The 21,043-nt window shown below is 32.2% G+C and overlaps 1 protein-coding gene across 3 annotated transcripts in view; it reads left to right on the top strand.

Annotated features, from left to right (window-relative positions):
* Positions 1 to 21,043, top strand: part of LOC135135655 (myeloid zinc finger 1) — a 74,516-nt gene that overhangs the window by 29,220 nt on the left and 24,253 nt on the right. Inside the window, exons 3-4 of one of the 3 annotated variants that reach the window (XM_064064782.1) lie at positions 4,647 to 4,676; positions 19,667 to 20,038. In XM_064064782.1, the coding sequence (XP_063920852.1) occupies positions 4,647 to 4,676; positions 19,667 to 20,038 (402 nt within the window). Of the gene's footprint in view, positions 1 to 4,646; positions 4,677 to 19,666; positions 20,123 to 21,043 lie in introns of all 3 variants that reach the window. The other 2 variants (XM_064064780.1, XM_064064781.1) reach the window with 2 other exon arrangements.

Genomic DNA, 21,043 nt, shown 5'->3' with positions numbered 1-21,043 from the left:
CGAGATTGCATTCTTTAGGCATATATTTATAAAGTTTACAAATTTTCATGTTTCTATTGTTAAAAACCTATTCGATACATAAGTACGTATGTTCAAAGTTTGTGCAGATTTTTAGTTGACACACCCATAATTCTCTGGAAACTCTGTGTAGATGATAATGTCAGTTTCTTCTGCTTCTTGTTTTCATTGCCTTGCACTGATGGTGAAAACCAAATCGTATTTTTTGGCCCATACATACATTTTATATTTGAACATAGATGAACATGCAATGGCATCAGGTACCTACTTTTGTTGATGTTGGATAAGGAATTATTTTGTAATGTCGAAGCTTTTTCATCATCAAATCCATATTCGCGGGTAAACACATATATGTATCACGATCAGATAATTTAGGCGGAACAATATAAAATGGCCTTAGCTTCAGAAACATACTATATGATATTTACCTATCCTGGTTTTCATTATATTTTGCGTGATCATTTTTCGTGGTATATGGAAGTACACGCTTTTGGATTTTAACTCTTTTCGAGTTTTAATTTTTTTTATTGGGGCACATTTCTATCTCCTAAAAATTTTCGAACAGAAACATCATCTTTTCTTATTTTTTGACCACTTGTATATTTCTGGTATATTTGTAGATGCTAATAAATGGGAAAATTCGGTATAACTTTTTTGTCTTAGTTTCATATCTTTTTCAAATGCCTACTAATTCATTCATATCTACCTCCTTTTTAACTCCGACAGAATATTTTTATTCTTTGGCAGCTTATTAATAATAATTATTTTTCTTCAGTCTTAGTTACTTTTTAGTTTTTCAGTCTGCAGAAACACCGTTTGAAACGCTCTGCCCTGTCTATTAGTCTTTGCAATTTTGTTTGTAATTCATTGTATCTTCTATGATTGCACTTCTGCTTTTATTTTTTTTTGTGGCCAACAAGTCTTAGTAGAGACAGGGTCCCGACATTATTTTTTAAACACTTAAAAAATATACCCCCAGACTATACACTAGGGTGGCGCAAAAAAAACACCTTTTTTTTTAGTTGAGTCTCGTGTGAAAATATGTTAGATTATCATGTTTTAAGACCCTCCTCCAAAGGACAGCTCAAAAAAAAATTTTTAAGAGGTTGCTCCAAATTTTTAAAGTTCCCAAATCGTCATAAATTGATTTTCTTTTTGTTTAATTTTGTTTTCCCGTTACGGTAATATTTTGTAGACGAAAAAAAATAAGTTTCCCAAATTTTTAGCTCAAAATATTAATTTTTAAAGGTCGCTCATAATTTTTTTTAATTTACAAGAGCATTGCCTTGATGTTTTCGAGCGACTATAAGCTTTAAAATTGTATAAATTTACAATTGTTTTCAGAACTCGTAACAAAGTTTATTTAAATGTTGTTAAAATGTTGTAATTGTTTACATAAAAATATCGAGTTAATAAAAAATTATATTTCTAGCATTGTGTTTGATTTTTTTCCATCTCGTGGTGTATTTTCATTGATTATCTCACTAAAACATTCATTGAAGCTTAATATAGATATTAAAAAGTCGCTTGAAAACATCTAAGGCAATGCTCTTGTAAATTAAAAAAAATTATGAGCTAAAAACTTGGGAATTTTCGTCTAAAAAATATTACCGTAACGAGAAAAACAAAATTAAACAAAAAGAAAATCAATTTTTGACGATTTGAGAACTTTTTAAAAATTTGGAGCGACTTCTTCAAAAAAAAATTTTTGAGGTGTCCGTTGGAGGAGGGTCTTAAAACATGATAAACTCGGAATGGGACTATTTGGCGCGGCAGACTTGGCGCGGCCGACTTGGCGCAGGGACACTTTGGCGCAAGCCATCTTGGCGCGAGTACGACGGTATATAATATAAAAAATATTTATTGTTCGTACTGTGGTTGGCACCCTGTTATTTATGCTAAGTTTAGGCAACCAAATACACAGTTTCATCCGCACAATTCCAATAACTAAATGATCCACGGAGCAAGAAGTTCCACGTTTAGGAGTATGTTTACAATGGGGTGCAATTTTTGTATAATTACATCTATTTTTCTTGGTGCGAGTTCATTCGCGCCAAGATGGTTGCGCCAAAGTGTCCCTGCGCCAAAATGTTTCGCGCCAAGTCGGCCGCGCCAAGTTGGCCGCGCCATGTCGGCCGCGCCGAATTGTCCTAGACCATGATAAACTAACATATTTTCGCACGAGACTCAACACAAAAAAAAAGTCGTTTTTTTGCGCCAGCCTACTATACACACTTACAGTGTGATAGGGGGATATGAACGTGTTCTCGTGGAATCGTAGATAAAATTTTGTACGTTACAAGTGGACTACTGCATTATTATCACACTCGTTCAATTCCGCGACTCGGTTTATGTCTCGTTATAAGCAGGTATTACATCTATAGTTTTATTCCATTTGTAAAATAGGCATTTTTTGTTGCTTAAAAATAGATTTGTTTTGTATCATAAAAACCGTGCACGTAATTGGGTATTATTGTACTACAGCCATTACTTCACTAGTATTTTTATCATATTACGCCAATTTGAATAAATACACATGCATTTGTATCTTCTTAATTTTGGTAGTAGGTAAATTCTCCGAGTGCTTAGATAATACTGCAGCTTACTTAGACGTGGTTAGCATGCATTTATCTGCTGGTTATTAATGGTCAAGCTTCCTGAACATATCACTGAATTTTTTCTAAGCACGTTTTTCAAAGCCAACGATATGTTATCGTTTGTCGTAATTGCTTCCAACATTGGTTCGATATCATATTCGGTGTTTCATGTTCTGTGAACGACAATCGCAAAACATACCGAATATTCTGTATAACGCTTTGAATAAAAGCATGATAGTATGAGTACTATAAAGCTAGGTAATAATTTTAATTTTATGTATATATGTTTATCGCCGTTTCTTCTACATCTGTCTGAGCATTCATCGCAAAAAACAATATAATACTACTTAACCACATACGGGATATTTCATTACACCAGATAAGTCTAGTGCAAATGTGTTTTGACTTGAGAGCTAGAAACGTAAAAATGATCAAGATTAAAATACCCAACAAACTTATTTACTGATAAATCATGGTAATCAGTTAGTACTCACAACTTGGATCTTTTATTTTCATCTTTCTTTTTGCGGTCTTAGATAGTGCCTACACCATCTCCCTTTGGCTCGACTATTCGTCGCCTTGATACAAATTAAGTTCTTAATTACAAACCGGAGTACTGCTTAAAAATTTGAGCCATGGTATCAAATTGATATCGATAAATTTAGCGAGAAAACTGCAAGAACAAACGGATGCTTAACGTTTTCAAACAAAGAAAGATGATTGACACAGCAGGAAATCACTGAAACGTCATATTGATAAGGATGTTCCTGAAAGTAGAAATAATTGTATTTCTAAGTTATGAGATGAGTATTGGTTTTTGTACAAACCGTAGATACATTATTACGTCAAGGGCCAAACCATGTTCACGCAAATACAGTGTCACACTGTATTTCCCTTATAAAATTTACTGTATTGTAGTGTTTTGTACACAACAAACAATAAGTGATTGTTTGTTCATTCAAATGTCCTTTCGACGACCGTAGTTCTCAATATGAAACATTTGAAGAAGCCAAGTTGATTGTAACACTCAGAAGGATAGTTCTGTAATAAGTTACTTTAGTGACAATAAATGTCAGAATTATAGTGTAAAAGATTTTTTTACATTCTTACATCACAGAGCAAATAAATTATTTTTGTTATCGCGTATGGTTATAAATGATTCTTTATGTTACAGGTAGGATAAAAGTACTGTTACCTGTGAGGGCGTAGTTTGCATACAGAGACATTAGACGAGTTATGTAAGCAGACGAGTGTAATAATAATGTATTAACCCACGTACAACATACAAAATTTTATCTACGATTTGCAGAACTTAATTATAACAAATTTAAACCTAACTTATTTAAGTTAGCGAGTTATATTCGTATTGTGAGCTGATTTTCTCAAGTGACTAATGCGCTATAACACGAGTGCTATGCGATATATTATATATTACATAAACAAATTTTTACCGCAAAAAGTTTCTTAGATTGAACTAACTGTAGTAATTCCCAAAGAAATTGAAAATTTTATAAACTGTTTTTTTTTTTTTAATTTATAATAAGTAATTGTAACATTATAAAAATTAAGTAAGTATTATCATTTTCATGAATTTCTCTCTAAGGAAATAGTGTATGAATAATCGAATAGTTAATGATTTTGTCAGTATTTGTAAATTGAAAAATGGAGAAAACACTATCATGTTAGAACTAATGTACGAGTAAAATTATTTGTTGAAAATTAGAAAAACTGTTTCTTCGGGTGTAGAAAATGACTTAAGACAATTTAATAACCAAGATACTTTTGTATCGTGTAACTCAAAATAATTCTTAATGTTATGACTGTAGGGAATAACGGGGAATTCCGCGCAGTGGGTAATACCGTGTTTTGCTATTTAGGGAAAATGACCGCTCTACGAGCTTTAAGCAACTGCTGCCAACTTATATATTAGCGTAAAAAGCATGACTAAAACTTCCATCGATATTTGTATCGATTTATTTATTTATTTATCTACCTATTTACCTTTATTAGTGACATATTTACTTCTTATAGAATTTCGTCTAAGGGAGCCTCCAAAACTAGGTAAGTAAATTTAATGATGAACTTTTACTACGCTTGTTTCAAGAATTATTGCTCTGTTTGAAGATTTATTTCATGTAGATATTAAAAACAAATACATATTAATTGGTTTCAAGAAAATTGTAAATTAGATTATGTGTGTTGTGGGAATTCCGCGCATTTGTAATGGGCTTACGTCGCGCACGTACAATTACCCCAACCTACTGGAAAAATATTTAAGATATAACAAAGCCTATTTATTACGTAGGTATAAATAGAAAATGCCACGTAGTTATCAAACAAAAATTGGAAACTCTAACCGGTCTGATGATTAATTTAAAGCTGCCTTAAAAACCATTGCTGATGGACACAAATTATGACAAGTTATGAGCACAATAAAACACCAATAGTGGAAAAGAAAACTTACGTTTAATGCTCTACAGAAGAATTAGCGAATCACGTATAAAAGTTAGCACAACTTTTTTCGATTTACGACCAATTGAGTTGGGAGATGTTTAGCATATAATTTTGCTGTGGTTCACCAAATAAAGCACGGTTTTAATCCTAGCAAAAAAATGTCTGGTAAAGATAGTTCGCGTTTTTTGAATCGTGATCCGCAATTTAGATTTCACAAATAAGAAGGTGTACGTTTGAATAATATTTGAACTTTTAACAGAATAAAAGCAGATCATTTTTTACCAATTTTATAAATATTATGGAAAAATACTAATTTTCGGAAAATAGAAGGTTTAATGCAGATGAAATTAGGATCATAATATTCTAAAAATTATTGAAAATTGTAAAACCAAAAGGTCAGAAACAGAGGGGTTCAGTAATGTCTTGGGAAAGACGCAAAAAAGTTAGTATATGAATGATCATTGATAATACAGAGATGAATGTCTCGATACGGAGAAATTAAAAAATGTAGATATATATTAACGAGAATTTTTTTTGTGGATTCGTTACATAGGTGTCCCGGTTATAACTCCACAGCCTTGTATTTTGAGAACGGATAGAGATATTGAAATTCTATAAACACCATTGTTTTTAACTTGAAAGGAAAATCTTAATTTAGTAGATACATTGCAAGTATAGCGACATATGGGGTCAGTGTTGCGACGCAAAGCTATATTTTTTAACGGATTTTGACAGATCATTAAATTGCCAGTACAATGATATACAACATTTCAACTATTTATTTCATTTTAAGTTGATCAAGAAATTATAAAGCAACAAAAAAAAATGAAAGTTGAGTGAAATAAAGCACACTCACACTTTGTTTTATAATCAACATGATCTGTTTCAAAAGCAATTATTTTTAGCATATGTTCGAACTGTCGTAAAATGGTGATAGTCCATTATTTTACTCAACTTTCATTTTTTTTTATATTGTTATAACTCATAACATAAATTCGACTTTCTGTTTTAGTACTTCTTTTAACAAATCAATCAAGTAATGTCAGTATGACAGTGTTTTAATTAAATGTCAGATCTAGGGGCATCGTTATAATTATTTATAAATTTCTACTTACAAAAGACAAAGTTTGCTCTGGAAATTAGTTGAATAGCTCTGTATACAAGGTTGTTCACCAGTAAAAATGAACCTGAATTTTTTAGAAATGCAACCCAAAAAACATTCTCGTAGCTTCTTCGTATAATAATCCTTTTTAATTTTTAAACTCCCACTGAAAATAGAGGCGAACTTTGGATCTGTGTCTCTGTGTCTGTGGCACCGTTGCTGCCAACGAATAAACCGATTCCAGTGCGGTTTTCTTGTTTGAAAACTGGTTTAATTGGGAAGGTTTTTACGAGGGTGGTTTGAAGAATAACGTGGTTCGCATAGTTTTGCAAGGTGAAATGCGTATGCATGTGTAGACCTCAAATAGGCTTCCCATAGGTAACATTTCTTAGATTCTTTGATGTGAAGTCAATCTGTCAGTAATTATTCTTTAGGAATTAAGTGAATTCTAGTGTTTAGAGTGATTTTAAAAATGACATCAGGTTATAAATGTAGTTAGTGTACGAATTAGCTCAGTTCGCGCAAGGGTAGTGATAGTACGACGACTGACGAATCTTAACCAATTTCAAACCTTTTAAGAGTTCATTTTTTGTGTTGGAGCTTTTTAATTATTAACAATTGAAGTTTGCTTTTTATCTACTAATTTCTTTTTAGTTTATGCATAGCTCTGATGATGGGCTGTGTCGTAATATGTCAGCGATTTAGATAAATTTTTAGTACTTAGCGTCGACATTAGTTTGTACAAGTTTTAAATTTATGAAACCATGGCTACTTTGAGAAGAAAAACGGAATTACTAGATTTTTTTTTTAATGAAACAGCTTATATATTTTTAGATATTTTAATTGACCTCTTCTTAGACTTTAAACTTTTTGAAATTCCTATGCGAGGTTGCCACTTTATTTCAATATTCTTGCAATTTTTTAGCAATGGAAGAGTTCACAAAAAAATTGCAGTAGTGTTATTTTTAAAATATGTGTAATTTTGTGAAGAAATAAGTAACTTTCACGCATTGTGGTGGTGTAATAAAAAAAAAATGTAAATCAAATATCGATATTTCAGTTTTATTCTATTTTTTGTTCATTTTCTTTTATGTTAAAAATTTTCTATGTTTACAGCTGACAGTGACTGCGATTTTTTACTTTTTTAAGAGACAGTTATTAGAAGAACGAGAACGAAAAATGGAGTAAGCTATAGTAATAAAATACACAGAGGTCTATTTGAAATATCGATATTTGAAAATGGTAAAGTTCTAGAATTTTTTATAACACTCTGTCTATTAAAATTTGATACAACTGGTACCACAAAAAAGCGCTTCCACAAAATATTGTAATACAGATTTTAAAAATAACCCTATTGCGATTTTTTGTAAATTCTTCCATTGTCAAAAAATTGCAAGAAAATTGAAATAACGTGACAACGTCGTATTGAAATTTCAAAAATAACCTGGAGTTATCAAACCTAGGAAGAGGCTAATGAGAAAATGTAAAAATATATGAGGTGTTTCATTCAAAAAAACTAATTTATGTGTTACGTCTTAAAAACAAAACAGTTTGTATAATTAAAAATAATTGTAGAGTATAGTCTTCAAAGATCCGTACAACTTTGGTCTTTGGTTTTTTTTCTAAATCTAATAATGGGATATTGAAGGCGAGTTAGCTAAAAGAGGACATCTCGAATAACTTTTTTATTAACAAGTTTCTCACACAACTGTACAACTTTGGTCGTTGACTTTTTTCTACCTTTCATATCACAGAAAAATTGTTTTCAATTTGATAACGAATTCTTATGTGTTTTTGGACGCTGTATCCAAAGATAGCTCCATCACCTAAGAATTTTTCACAAAAAGGCTTCAATTTTTTTTTTCTTTAAATAATAGATATATTAGGTTTAATATAACATTCCAAAATGATTGTCGGCGCAGTAGATCATGATTTTGCCGCCCGCGTTTAGGTTCGTTACAAAAAAGTAACTAGATGTCAATTTTATCAGTTTGAGATTATAAATAATTTAAAAGAAACCAAAAGTTATATGTTCGTGACACTGCCTCATGTTCCCTTCCATTTAAAAAAGACATTGCTTTTACTATAAAAATTAGTAAAAATAAACTAATTCAAAATAACAAAGATTATACCACGAACTGGCACACATGTTTCTGACAACACAAAATTGAAATGCCAACAAAGAATTTCAAAATTACTATACTTGATGTACTGCCAACTTTATTTATAATTTTCACAGCTATCTGAGTCGACAACCAATTTGAAATAAATAATATTTACAGGTGATTGAAAAAACTAAATTACTTTAAAATATGGGTAAATCTAATGAAAACACATAACAAAAGACCAAATACAGTAAAAAGAGTAAATTAAAATTAATAAAGTTATCACAAAATTAATTGCACAAACTGCATCAGAGTTGTAAGTGCTCATTCACAATGGGCATAAAGCATAAGGATGTCCTAAGCATTATTAATGCATAAAAATTTATATTTAGTGCTTTATGCTTGTATTCGTTCACAATGACCATAATGCCTAAGACATTCTTGTGCTTTATGCCCATTGTGAATGAACACTTATGCTCATTGTGAACGAATATAAGCATATAGAGCACTAAACATAATCTTTTATGGATTAAAGCTTAGGACATCTTTATGCTTTATGCCCATTGTGAATGAGCACTAAAGCAGGTACATATACTGAAATAAATGGTTTGAGTAGAAAAGATTGTGTCAACGTCTTCATCATAACTAAAAAAACATTATGGTTGTTGATTTAAAAAATTGATGACGTCAGCTCGAAAGTTTGCCGTATAAATCCTTTCTAAACTGTACAAAACATGATGAGTCTGTACTTGTGATTTATCACTCCATTCATATTTTTTGGATTTGCATATACAGGGTGACCCAAAAAAATTAATGAATGCGTAAATGTATTTTATTGATTTAATCAGGAACTACAGAACCGAATATTTTGAAATCTTGCAGATGTTTTAAGGTTATAAAGAGCATAATAAATTTTTAGTCAAAATATATTTGGTTATCTTCTCCAAAAAACTGCTGACGTCAGCTCAAAAGTTTGCCGAATAAATCCTTTCTAGAATGTACAAAATATGATAAGTCTGTACTTGTAATGTATCATTCCATTCATATTACATATTTGCATTTGCATATACCAGGTGACTCGAAAAAAATAATGAATGCGTAAATTTATTTTATTGATTTACTCAGGAACTACAAAACCGAATGCTTTGAAATCTACTGCGAAAAAAAAAACAAAACAGGCATGCAGTCGTCACGTTTCCGACAGCGAGGGAAGTATTGTCTAAACTCTCTAGACCAATTTTTACTTCTCGAGCGTAAGCAAAGGAAGTATTGTAGTCGAGTCCGTCGGCCGACTCTCTACTTTTACGTTTTCTCGATCTTTCATGACCCCTAGAATACGAAGAAATAGGTCTCCCATTTCCGTCTGTCTGTCCGTCCGTCTGTCCGTCCGTCTGTCCGTCCGTCTGTCCGTCCGTCTGTCCGTCCGTCTGTCCGTCCGTCTGTCCGTCTGTCTGCCCGTCTGTCTGCCGTCCCGATTTTTATTAGACAGATAATCTCCGAAAGTACTGGACCGATTGTTGTGAAATTTTGTACTTATATTAGGAATATCATGTAGATGGTTAAACGCTAATCAAAATTTGTCTAATCATCCCCACCACTAATGCGATGACGTCACTTCAAAATTGTACATAGTAAATGGGTCTTAAATTGTATAAAATAACATAGTCCTACACATGTAGTTTACGACTCCGAATTCAGTTTTTACCCGAAACGTCCAGATTTTTGGAAAAAAAATCAAAATTATAAAACAACATTTTGCAATTTAATTTTGAATCTGCTAACCCGAATGTTTTGAAATGTTGCAGATGTTTTAAGGCTCTAAAGAGCATCATAAATCTTTAGTCAAAATATATTTGGTTATCCCCTCCAGCTCAAAAGTTTGCCGAATAAATCCTATCTAAAATGTACAAAATATGATGCGTCTGTACTTGTGATATATCACTCCATTCATATTTTTTGGATTTGCATATACAGGGTGACTCAAAAAAATTAATGAATGCGCAAAATTTATTTTACTGATTTAGTCAGGAACTACAAAACCGAATGCTTTGAAATCTTGAAGATGATTTAAAATTATCATAAGCATGGTAAATTTTTGATCAAAATGTATTTGGTCGTCCCCCCCTAAAAAATTTATGACGTCACCACAAAATTTTGCTGAATAAATCCTATCTAAAATGTACAAAATATAGTGAGTCTCTTCTTGTGATTTATCATTCCAATCATATTTTTTGGATTTGCAGATACAGGGTAACTCAAAAAAATTAATGAATGCGTCAATTTATTTTATTGATTTGATCAGGAATTACAGAACCGAATGCTGTGAAATCTTGGAGATATTTTAAAGTTATCATAAGCGTGGTAAATTTTTTATCAAAATTTATTTGCTCATCCCCCCCTAAAAAAATTTATGACGTCACCCTAAAATTTGCTGAATAAATCCTATCTAAAATGCAAAAAATATGATGAGTTTGTACTTGTGATTTATCTATCATTCCATTCATATTTTTTAGATTTTCTTAAGATGTGGCTCAAAAAAATTAATGAAGTCAATTTATTTTATTGATTAAATTAAAGGCAACACTTATTATTAGTATTACATTGGACCAACCCAATTTGGTAGACGCAAAATTTTTTTAAGTAAAAACTCGGTTGAAACATAAGGGTAGCACGCTTATTTACATCGACTTTAACATTACAGACGTGCATTTGTTTTGTGCGCTGCCTAGGTTCCGCGAATGTGGAATAGACATGTTTATAATCAACCAATTGTGAATTCCACCGTCAAAAATTAAAATAAAACCCAATGTTTTATCTAATAAGCGGAACTCGAAGCAATAAAACCGATGGTCGTTTTGTTTACAGTTTCTCTGTTTGACTCTCACGTATGCTGTTACGCTTGTCATCTTAAATTAAGAATGCTTATACATAAACGATTTTCAGTTGCCTCTCACCGGCGCCGTATACGTGAGTAAATTGTTTCGTTATTTTATTGATTATAACAAATCAATATTCAAAACAACCCAATTCATTTTCCCGAAAATTTGGGAATACAATAATTTTATTCTTAGTATTACACTACATCTATCCCAACTGATATACGTGTCCTTGCAAAAATGTTGATGACGTCATCGCAATTTTTTTTTAAATTCCACACTACAAAAATGTAATGAGAAAAAAACACAATAGCCATGCAGTCGTCAACTTTCCGACAGCGAGGGAAGTACTGTCTCAACTCTTTAGACCAATTTTTTCCAATTGATGCAGTTAATGTGATACTTAATAAAACACCATTTAATTTTAATGATTCGGAAATTACAAATGGTATTGCATGAAGTTACCATCCTTTGGGTCCTGGTTACACAGAATACTTTCAAGAAACCTCGATATCATGATATTATGAAGTAATTCTGGATCATATAGAACTAATATAAAAAGTCTAGGATCATTCCACAAAAAAATTCTAAGTTTGCATATTTAAAAATTAAGTTAAAAAACAAAAACGCCAAGGAAGGGCGCAAAGATGTCGAAAAGGGTAACAAACTAAAAAGAAACCTAAGAACAAATTACTTGTGGATTTGATTACAGTTCAAATCATTAACGTATGTAAGTCAATGGGATGTAATGATTTAGAAACCGAGTAAAACATTTATTTATTTTTATGAGCAATTGTCTTCTCCTTGGGGAATACTACACATTCGTAATTTTTCACTTTTTATTATTGTACCTACTTCGTAAATCAATCAGTTGAATTGAAATAATTCACCGCTCATAAATCTACATAGCAAAAAAATTGAATTTTCAACATTATATAACAGAATAGTTAGTTGCATGTAGTTCCCCTTCTCTCACTTACAACTAACGTGCTTTTTTTTTAATCCTTGACAATTACTCCCACAATAGAATCTTTGTGTATTGAACAGATGAATATATGTATTATTAGATATACATTAGGTACACATAATTTGAATATTATTTCAGATCTGGTACTATTTATTGCTACTGATGCTGAATAATTTAAGTGCATTCTGTTCGCTCCGAGTACGCTCTGCACGTATCCAACTTATGGTCCCACTGAACTGAATTTAAGTGTGATTATGACCCAAAGTGGTTATTAACTTTCACAAATCTTTACTATTTCTTAACCGCAGGGGACTGTAAAAGTATTTATTTAACAAGCCCTTGTTTTGGACATTGCAGGACCGCATTTGAATTTATTTTGCATTAATCAATTCTATCTGGCAATTGGAGGGTTTAAAAATCCTACCTTAATTGAAGTGGTTCATTTGTTCACCCTATTGTAGAAGACGTTGCCTGACAAAGTAAAAAATGTTTATAAACAATCTGCCATTTATTAAAATAAACGTATGTAAAATTTGGTTTTCATCTACTATTATTTTACATTTAAGAATTTTACAGTCGATTGCTGAGTAAAAATTGTAATTTTTTTAATAGACAAACTTTTTCCATGGCTTGTGTTCGTAAGACAAGCTTCAAAATACAAAAAACAACCGGCTTATTTTCTAGTTTCAGACCCCAGTGTCTACTTTTTGAAAAGAACAAACAAAACAATTAAAAGAACAACTCCGTAGTAACTACTATCCCCATAATGAAGCCGAGATGATAGAATAAATAATTAGCTTAAGAAGTAACATACACATTTTTTTCTAGAGATGTCACAGCACCAGCACCGTTGCACAAAATGTATTGCTATTTCAGGTAATTATATTGAAAAATAAAATTATTCCAATATTTACTAGACTTTTGCTTTTGATCAGGTACAATTAATTGTGAACTACCCTGAAAAAAAATTAAGCTGCTGAAAATATTCATTGCGGTTCGTTCCGAGAAACGTTCTCCCAAGCATCTGACGTTTAATACACTGAAGAACTTTTACTAAAAGGTTTCTACAAAATATTTAAAGAATCGAAACAGTAATCATCCTGTAATTTAATTCTTGTTTGTTTCCTCTTGTTTACCCAAAGTTAAATGTCGATCTAATATGTAGGTATATTACTACGGCCAAATGGAACTAATTTTTGGATAACACTCGTATGTCAATCATAATAATGAACCGTAAGCAACGAAAATTTTTGCAAAAATTTCGTGTCTAACTTTTTTTGTTTAAATGTAGTCGCTTCAACTGTGAACTTAAATTTCTAGAACTTACTTTTAGTTGGCGTATGAAAGCATTTTATGTCTAAAAAATCTCTTTTGCAATATTGCTTATTTAAATCTGTCATCAAATGATATATTTATGCAAGTGAAAACAGATGTCGCACTTTTTTTTACTTTGGTATTAAATGAAATACCTATGTCACATTAATTTGTTGTCAATGTTACAATAAAAACACAAAACGGGGGTACGAAATTACATCTTTTATCCGGAATGAAAGAAGTTTTTTTAAATCATCGTTTGATTGGTGTCACCTTTAAACTTTTTTATGAGTTTGAATGATAATATTGCCTAACCCCAAGACCGTGTGTCTGACAGACATCAACTACTGAACTGTTCACACCATCACTATTTCAACATAAAATTTAAATGACCACCCGAAAATTATTCATACTAAATTAGTTGTACTCAAAAAGAAATAAAGTTAGATTACAAAGAGATGTTTATTCTTTGTCGAGGTAAATACCTGACGCAGACTTGTAATTGTTTTTAAGAATAAAAACATTTCCTATTAAACTATGTATACAATTGAAGTGTGTAGCATTATGAAATATTTAGTTAATCTTCACAGATTATCATATAAATGAATTCGGAAAACCTGCGAATAACAAAGTAGAAAATTAACAAAAATGTTATGAAAACATATTTACGAATATATAAAATTTTCTAAATATTATACTTGTCACTTTATAAAGAATGGAGTGACTGCAATTATGGATAACAAAATACAGGGTGGATCAGTAAGATGAAATTTTTCGATGTCTTCTAAACTAGAAAATAGGACTTAAGCCAAAACTTTCACCAACTTGTTTTGTTTTAACGTTTACGATATTGTAAAACTTAAACTACATACTAAGATTTAGATTGCGGTAAAAATGTTGCAAACATCTCCTTTCATTTATATAAATAAAAGTTCTCCAATACTTGAGTTGAGAAACATATTTGAAAGCTGTCTGTTTTTAAATTAAACACTTTGAATGTATGAAAGACGTCATTTTTGCTTTTGAAGATGAAAACAATGGAATTTCAGACAATCAATTTAAAATAACGCTCCATCGTGGTACAGATTTATACAAAATAATTTTGTATTTTGAAACTGAACTGCTGTCACTGTAACAGCTTGTTAATTTGTCAATTGATTAAAAAAAAACAGTTCTAAAACTATCGGAAAAAATTGGGTAACTAATAATAAAAAAATTTCCAATTCTGCAGAAAAAAGTGATAAATTAATCTATTCTATTAAGTGAACAAAATTTGAACGAAGTTTTTCAATGTACAATACATTTGTACTGACAAGTATGACAAAATTTTCAAACTGAGTTTTGAGAAGCTGCGTAAATAGTTTTGTAATAAAGCGAATTCATCAAACTAGATATAAAATAATTAATTAACAAATTTATCTGTATTATCATTTTTATGTATATAGAGTATATAAATTATTAATAAATCATGTAGATGTCCATTTATTTTTATTTGTAAACGTTTACGACCTATTTCATACAAAAACCTAAGTAATTCTAAAAAATATTAATGCATTGATATCACAGGTATACACTCATCATATTTTGCACATTTTAGGTAGGATTTATTAGGGAAATTTTTGTCATCAATTTTTTGCAGAGGGGATAAACAATTTTGACTAAAAAATTCCCATGCTCATGACAACCTTAAAACATATGCAAGATTTCAAAATATTGAGTTTTGCATTTAAATTGTGAAACGTTATGATTATTTTTTAAATCAGGATGTTTGGGGTAACGTCTTTACATTCTTGGTACTTGGTGAGGATGATCAGACAAATTTTGGTTACCGTCTTACCGCCTACAATCTGTACATGATATTTAAGATATATAAATAAAATTTGACAACAATCAATCTAGTACTTTCGGAATTATATGTCTAATAAAATTCGACACAAACAGACAACAGATAAACAGACGGAAACGGGGATCTATTTTTTCATACACTCGGGGTCATGAAACGTCGAGAAATTATGACAATAGCTATTCACTCTATTCATTAGCTTATGCTCGCAAAATAAAAAGTAAAATTTTCCTAAGCTTTATAAAATATTTTAATTTATTGTAAGTAAACAATAATCCCCTATTTTAAAGCTCATTGAAATTCAACCAGAATTTGAAAGTTTAAGAAGTAACAATTACAGGCCTTTTCTTCCTAATCCAAAAAATATTGCTTATAATAAAGTTTAGTTACATTCGTGAGTGTATATATTTAAACAAGTTTAAAGTTGTCATTCGCTCAAGGATTTAGTATCTCTATTTGCATTTTTTTCCCTCAGCCGGAGGCACGATACGTAAATACCCCAAAATACACTGTCTTTTGAGGAACATATTTGAGTAAAAGCAAAATATTCTAAACAACGACGAAAAGAAAGGAAACATTAAGCGCTTAAATGAATAGGATTTAGTACGATAAAACATGAAATTATAGCATCTCGAAGAAGTTTCTAGGCCGAGGATCCCTCTGGGTGCAATATTTTATCATATCACCACGGTCCACGTAAAAGAAGCTCCCACGTTTCGGTGGGTTTATTTCATGATTTAATGGTAGCTTCGGAAGTATTTGTAAATATTTATATTTTATATGATATTTTATTGGATTGTATTATAAATGTTAATCCATGTAATAATTATTAATAATTACTTTAGGGAGTTAGGTTTTTAATTTTTTGTATTACTTTGTACTTCTTAAGAGGTGTATATGTAGCGTATTTATTAATATGAAAAATAAAAATATTTTAAAAAATTTGTCACATTGGAAGTTTTGGCGTGGGTTCCTAAGAGAATCGTAATTACTTATGCTCGGTTAGACTCAAAGGAAGCGGTCTGATATATTAATAAGTTCTAATATAAAATTATTAGTGCTAGTAATTGTCGTGTCGTAAAATTACAAATTACAGTTTGTTGGCCAAATTATAATTTTTTGACAGACAAAGTAGAAGGGAACACCCAATATATGGACCGTTCTTGGTGTACTTTCCAAAATTATTACATCTGCGTTCTACAATACGTACAATAATACAGTGGCGGCTCGTAACATTTTGAAATGGGGGACAAATTTGAATGATGAGTTAAATATGAAGATATAAAACAGGCTGTTTTTACCAATTGGTCTCCAGTTTTATCAGCACTTCACCAACAATATACATATCATGTATCCAAGACACAACATCTTATGACACAAATTTCCGGATAATAATTTTTTAATTACTGCTCTATCACTAAGCATGCACTTGAAAGTTGTTTGGATTCTTTGGTGATTATATGTGGGGATTAGAATTTGCCTAATGCTACATGGAATAACATTGACAATACAATGGTGGTCGATAGCAATAATGATCCCAAGGTTCTAAGCATAACAAATTGCTTCTCTTATTTAAATATGTTTCAGATTAATTATTTACCAAATAGTATGAACACTTTTCTTGATTTAGTATTTTCCAATGAAGTTAATTTTACAACTAAGTATGCAGATACACCTATTGTAAATGAATCTATGTTTCACTCAAGCTACATAGTCCAAATTAATTGTTATGCCAAATTTCGTAATCTTAAGATAGAAGAAATTTATTTTGACTTATTTTGAAGAAATAAATTATCGGCTTAATCTATTTAATTGGGAAACACTCTTTTTATCTCAAGATTTAGATCAAGCGGTGAACACATTTTACTGTATACTCGTAATATACGATATAATTCAAGATATGGTCCCTGTAAAGAAATTCCGATCTTCCCAATACCCTAAGTGGTTTTCTGGAGAGTTGAAAAAACTTATTCGACAGAAAAAACAGCTACATACCAAATATAAGGAAACAGGTCACTGTAACGATTATTTTAAATTCTCACAAATCAGAGGACTTTGTAAAGATAAAACACAAGAATGTTATGATGAGTTTATACGTAGAACTGAACAAGACATAAATTCTGATCCCAAACTATTTTGGAAGTATTGGAGAAATAAAAACAATGTCAATAGTTATCCCAATACGATGAAATATAATGAAACGTCGTCTTGCGAACCAAATGAAGTTGTCAATTTATTTGCACATTATTTTCAAACAGTTTACAGAGATCCATCCAAAAGTATTGACCTGAACAAAGTACAGATATCTGGTAAAACGAATTTTAATTTCAGTTTAGTAACTATGGAAGAAGTATTTAATGGAATCTTAGCCTTGGAACCTTCGGGTAGCGCAGGTCCGGATGGGATTCCAACACAATTTTTAATACCGTATGTGTTTAGCCTAATGTAAACCCATTCAATATTTATTCAATTTATCCATTTCCTCTGGTAAATTTCCTGATTTTTGGAAAACAAATTATTTGATACCAATTTACAAATCTGGTGACAAGGAGCTTATAACAAACTATAGGGGGATTTGCAATCAGTCTGTGTTACCAAAACTTGTAGATCGATTAATTGCTGATCAGTTAAAAGTAGTATGTAAACAGATAATCGTCGATGAAGAACATGGATTCTGTCAAGGCAGATCAACTTCAACAAATCTACTTATTTATCAAAACTGTATTGTAAGCAGTCTTGAGGGGGGTAATCAAGCAATGATTCGGTCTATGAAGATTTTTCAAAAGCGTTTGATAGGGTTAATCATCAAATTTTAATATATAAACTCAATGCAATGAATTTTGATGATAGGTGTGTTAAGTGGGTAGAAAGCTTCATTACAACTCGTTCTCAACTAGTAAAAATCGGCGAATTCCTCTCAAAGGCAGTTATTGTAAAATCCGGAGTTCCTCAGGGGTCCCATTGTGGGCCTCTTTTATTTAATCTCTTTATAAATGATATAGGCAATTCGTTAAAATATTCGAGAATACGTCTATTTGCAGATGACTTGCAAATATTTAGGCGTATATCTTCGGTACTGGAGTGTTCGCTTCTCCAGAATGATCTCCTAAAGGTTGAAAATTGGTGCAAATGGAACGATATGGAAACAAATTTTGACAAGTGTTATAAAATCTCTTTTTATAGGACTAAACATATCATTGTTTTTTCATATAAAATCAATCAGATACCGGTAAAGGTGGTTTCGAAAATTCGTGATTTGGGTATTATAATGGACTTCAAACTGTGTTTTGTTCCACATATACAGTACATTGTTAGTAAGGCTTACAGAATGCTTGGATTGATTAATAGATCATTGAAATTATTCCCCGTCAATTCGTATAAATTAGTATATAGCTCCATTGTAAGGTCTCATTTAGAATATGCAAGTGTGGTATGGTCGCCTATGTATATGACCCATATCAAAAGTTTGGAAAAGGTTCAAAGTTCGTTTCTACGCACTTGTGCATGGAAATTAGGGTATACAAGAGAAGAATATACTTACCAGAATATATAGGACATACTAAATTTAAGCACTCTTGAAAGCAGAAGATTACATACTGACCTTTTTATGTTTTTAGATTATTTAATGGTTATATCAGCTGTTCAGAACTGTTAGCACTTTTTAGTTTAAACTGCCCCACAAGACAGATGAGAAGCAATCCAACTTTTCACACGAAGCTGCATCGTACGAATTATGGATTTTTTTCTCCAATAGCTAGATTAACTCGGGAAGTTAATGCACATGATGCATGAATTTTTGGTCCGTCCTTAAGACAATTTAAATCTAGCATTGAGAATTTAGTTATTTAATGTATGTAATAATGTAGTTTGAGTTTAATTTTAAGTTTATTTAATCTGATTCACCTACATCAGCACTAATTATTGTAATGTGTAATTGTGTACTAAAGGGGTCTCCCGTGAATAAATTTATTTAAAATTTTATTTTTTAAATATTGAAAATTACTATTTTGTTATGTCCAGTGTGTTTGTAGAGGTTGTAATTTTGGGAGGCACGTGCTCTTATGCCCCCTGGCACCAGCCGCCCCTGAAATAATACTGACAGTGACTTAAATACCTATATATTGTTTAAAATTTTTAACAGAGAAGCAATGATCAAAACACATAATTAAGTTCATAGCCAACTTTTCATTATTAAAACAAATAAAGCCTCTAGAAATCATATGGTAAACGTTGTCTTCGCGCCACCGTTTATCTAGTGGGTAAATGCAGGAAACTTCTAACAGAGGTGTGAGTACGTACACACGAATCGTATTACCGCATGGAGGTTGAGCATTCCATCGATCATTCCATCGTTTATCGTATCACTAAAGATGTCTCCGTTATTTTTCAGGAAACGGCCAGCTGGACCAATACCCTGGAAACATGCAGGACTTGCGATCGGCAAGCCTGCCGGACGTGATTCAGCAGCAGCAGTCTAATCTGAAGCCGAACAAAAACGGCCTCGGTGGCGAGCTAAGACTGTTCAAGTGTTTGACTTGCGGCAAAGACTTTAAGCAAAAATCGACCCTCCTCCAGCACGAACGCATCCACACCGACAGCAGGCCGTACGGGTGTCCCGAGTGCGGGAAGCGGTTTCGACAGCAAAGCCACCTAACGCAGCACCTCCGCATCCATGCCAACGAGAAGCCGTACGCGTGTGTGTACTGCGAGCGCACCTTCCGACAGCGAGCCATCCTCAACCAGCACCTGCGAATCCATTCCGGTGAGAAGCCCTATGAATGCCCGGAGTGCGGGAAACACTTCCGCCAGAAGGCCATCCTCAACCAGCACGTCCGCACACACCAAGGCGAGCGCCCCTCCTCAAAGGCGGCCACTCTCGCGGCCCCGTGATCCATTTTGCTGTTGCTGTTGCCACCGCACGGGCGGTTAGAGTTGGTCTGCTGCACTCCCAACATATTCACTCTTTTCTTTTTTTCTGTGATGTACTATTGCTAGTCTCTGATCGACGTCGAAATCGCCGCTGCGCTCATTTCGACTTGCGATGTGGCAGTGCATGTGTGACATGCCACGATTATGCTTTGTTTTCGCAAGGAGTAACTTAAAATTGAACTTGTTCGTTCAGTGCCGCATTGACCCACGTTCACGGTGTCTCGAGTGAGGTGAAGGCCAACTCCGCGACGGGCCTATTGTGCAAAAACTATGTAAACATTGAAAACTAGACGATTTTATGTTGCTGAGTTGTTTGAGATTTGTTTCTTGTGTTGGATTAGCTAAATAAAAGGACAACACACCTCACTTGTACGTAAACCAAATGAGTCATCTCACGAAGTTTATAACGTCTCATTGTGATAACTAGCGACCTCTTTTGGGTGCAGTGAATATACTTTCTTAATAAATTTACAGAAATCTGGTATTATTTTTGGACCTTTGGTACATAGAAATTTATTTACTTTGCTGTGACCAGCTTTACTTTGCAAGTTTTAACAAATCACCCGAAATTATAGAACGCAACGAAATATTTCTTTATATGTTAAAGTTAAAGTGTTTTTGAAGTCAAATAAGGACTTTCAGTATATTTGAACTTGAAAATTCGTAAAGCAGTGCGCACCATGAATTCGTAGCCACTCGATATCGGTGGGACCCGTCGCTTCCCTCTAGTTTTAAAACATGAAAGAATTATTACTTAAAACATATCCCCGTCGCAGTAATTTTCATAGAACTCACTTTTCTAGTCTGTGCTCGGGTATTTTCATTTAACGCTGAGTTA

The sequence above is a fragment of the Zophobas morio genome, unplaced genomic scaffold (assembly GCF_036711695.1).
Source record: "Zophobas morio isolate AGI-343-1 ecotype UQ-CSIRO unplaced genomic scaffold, CSIRO_AGI_Zmor_V1 ptg000024l, whole genome shotgun sequence".
NCBI lineage: Eukaryota > Metazoa > Arthropoda > Insecta > Coleoptera > Tenebrionidae > Zophobas > Zophobas morio.
Note: the sequence above shows the minus strand (reverse complement) of the source record. Positions and strands in the feature narration are given on the sequence as shown.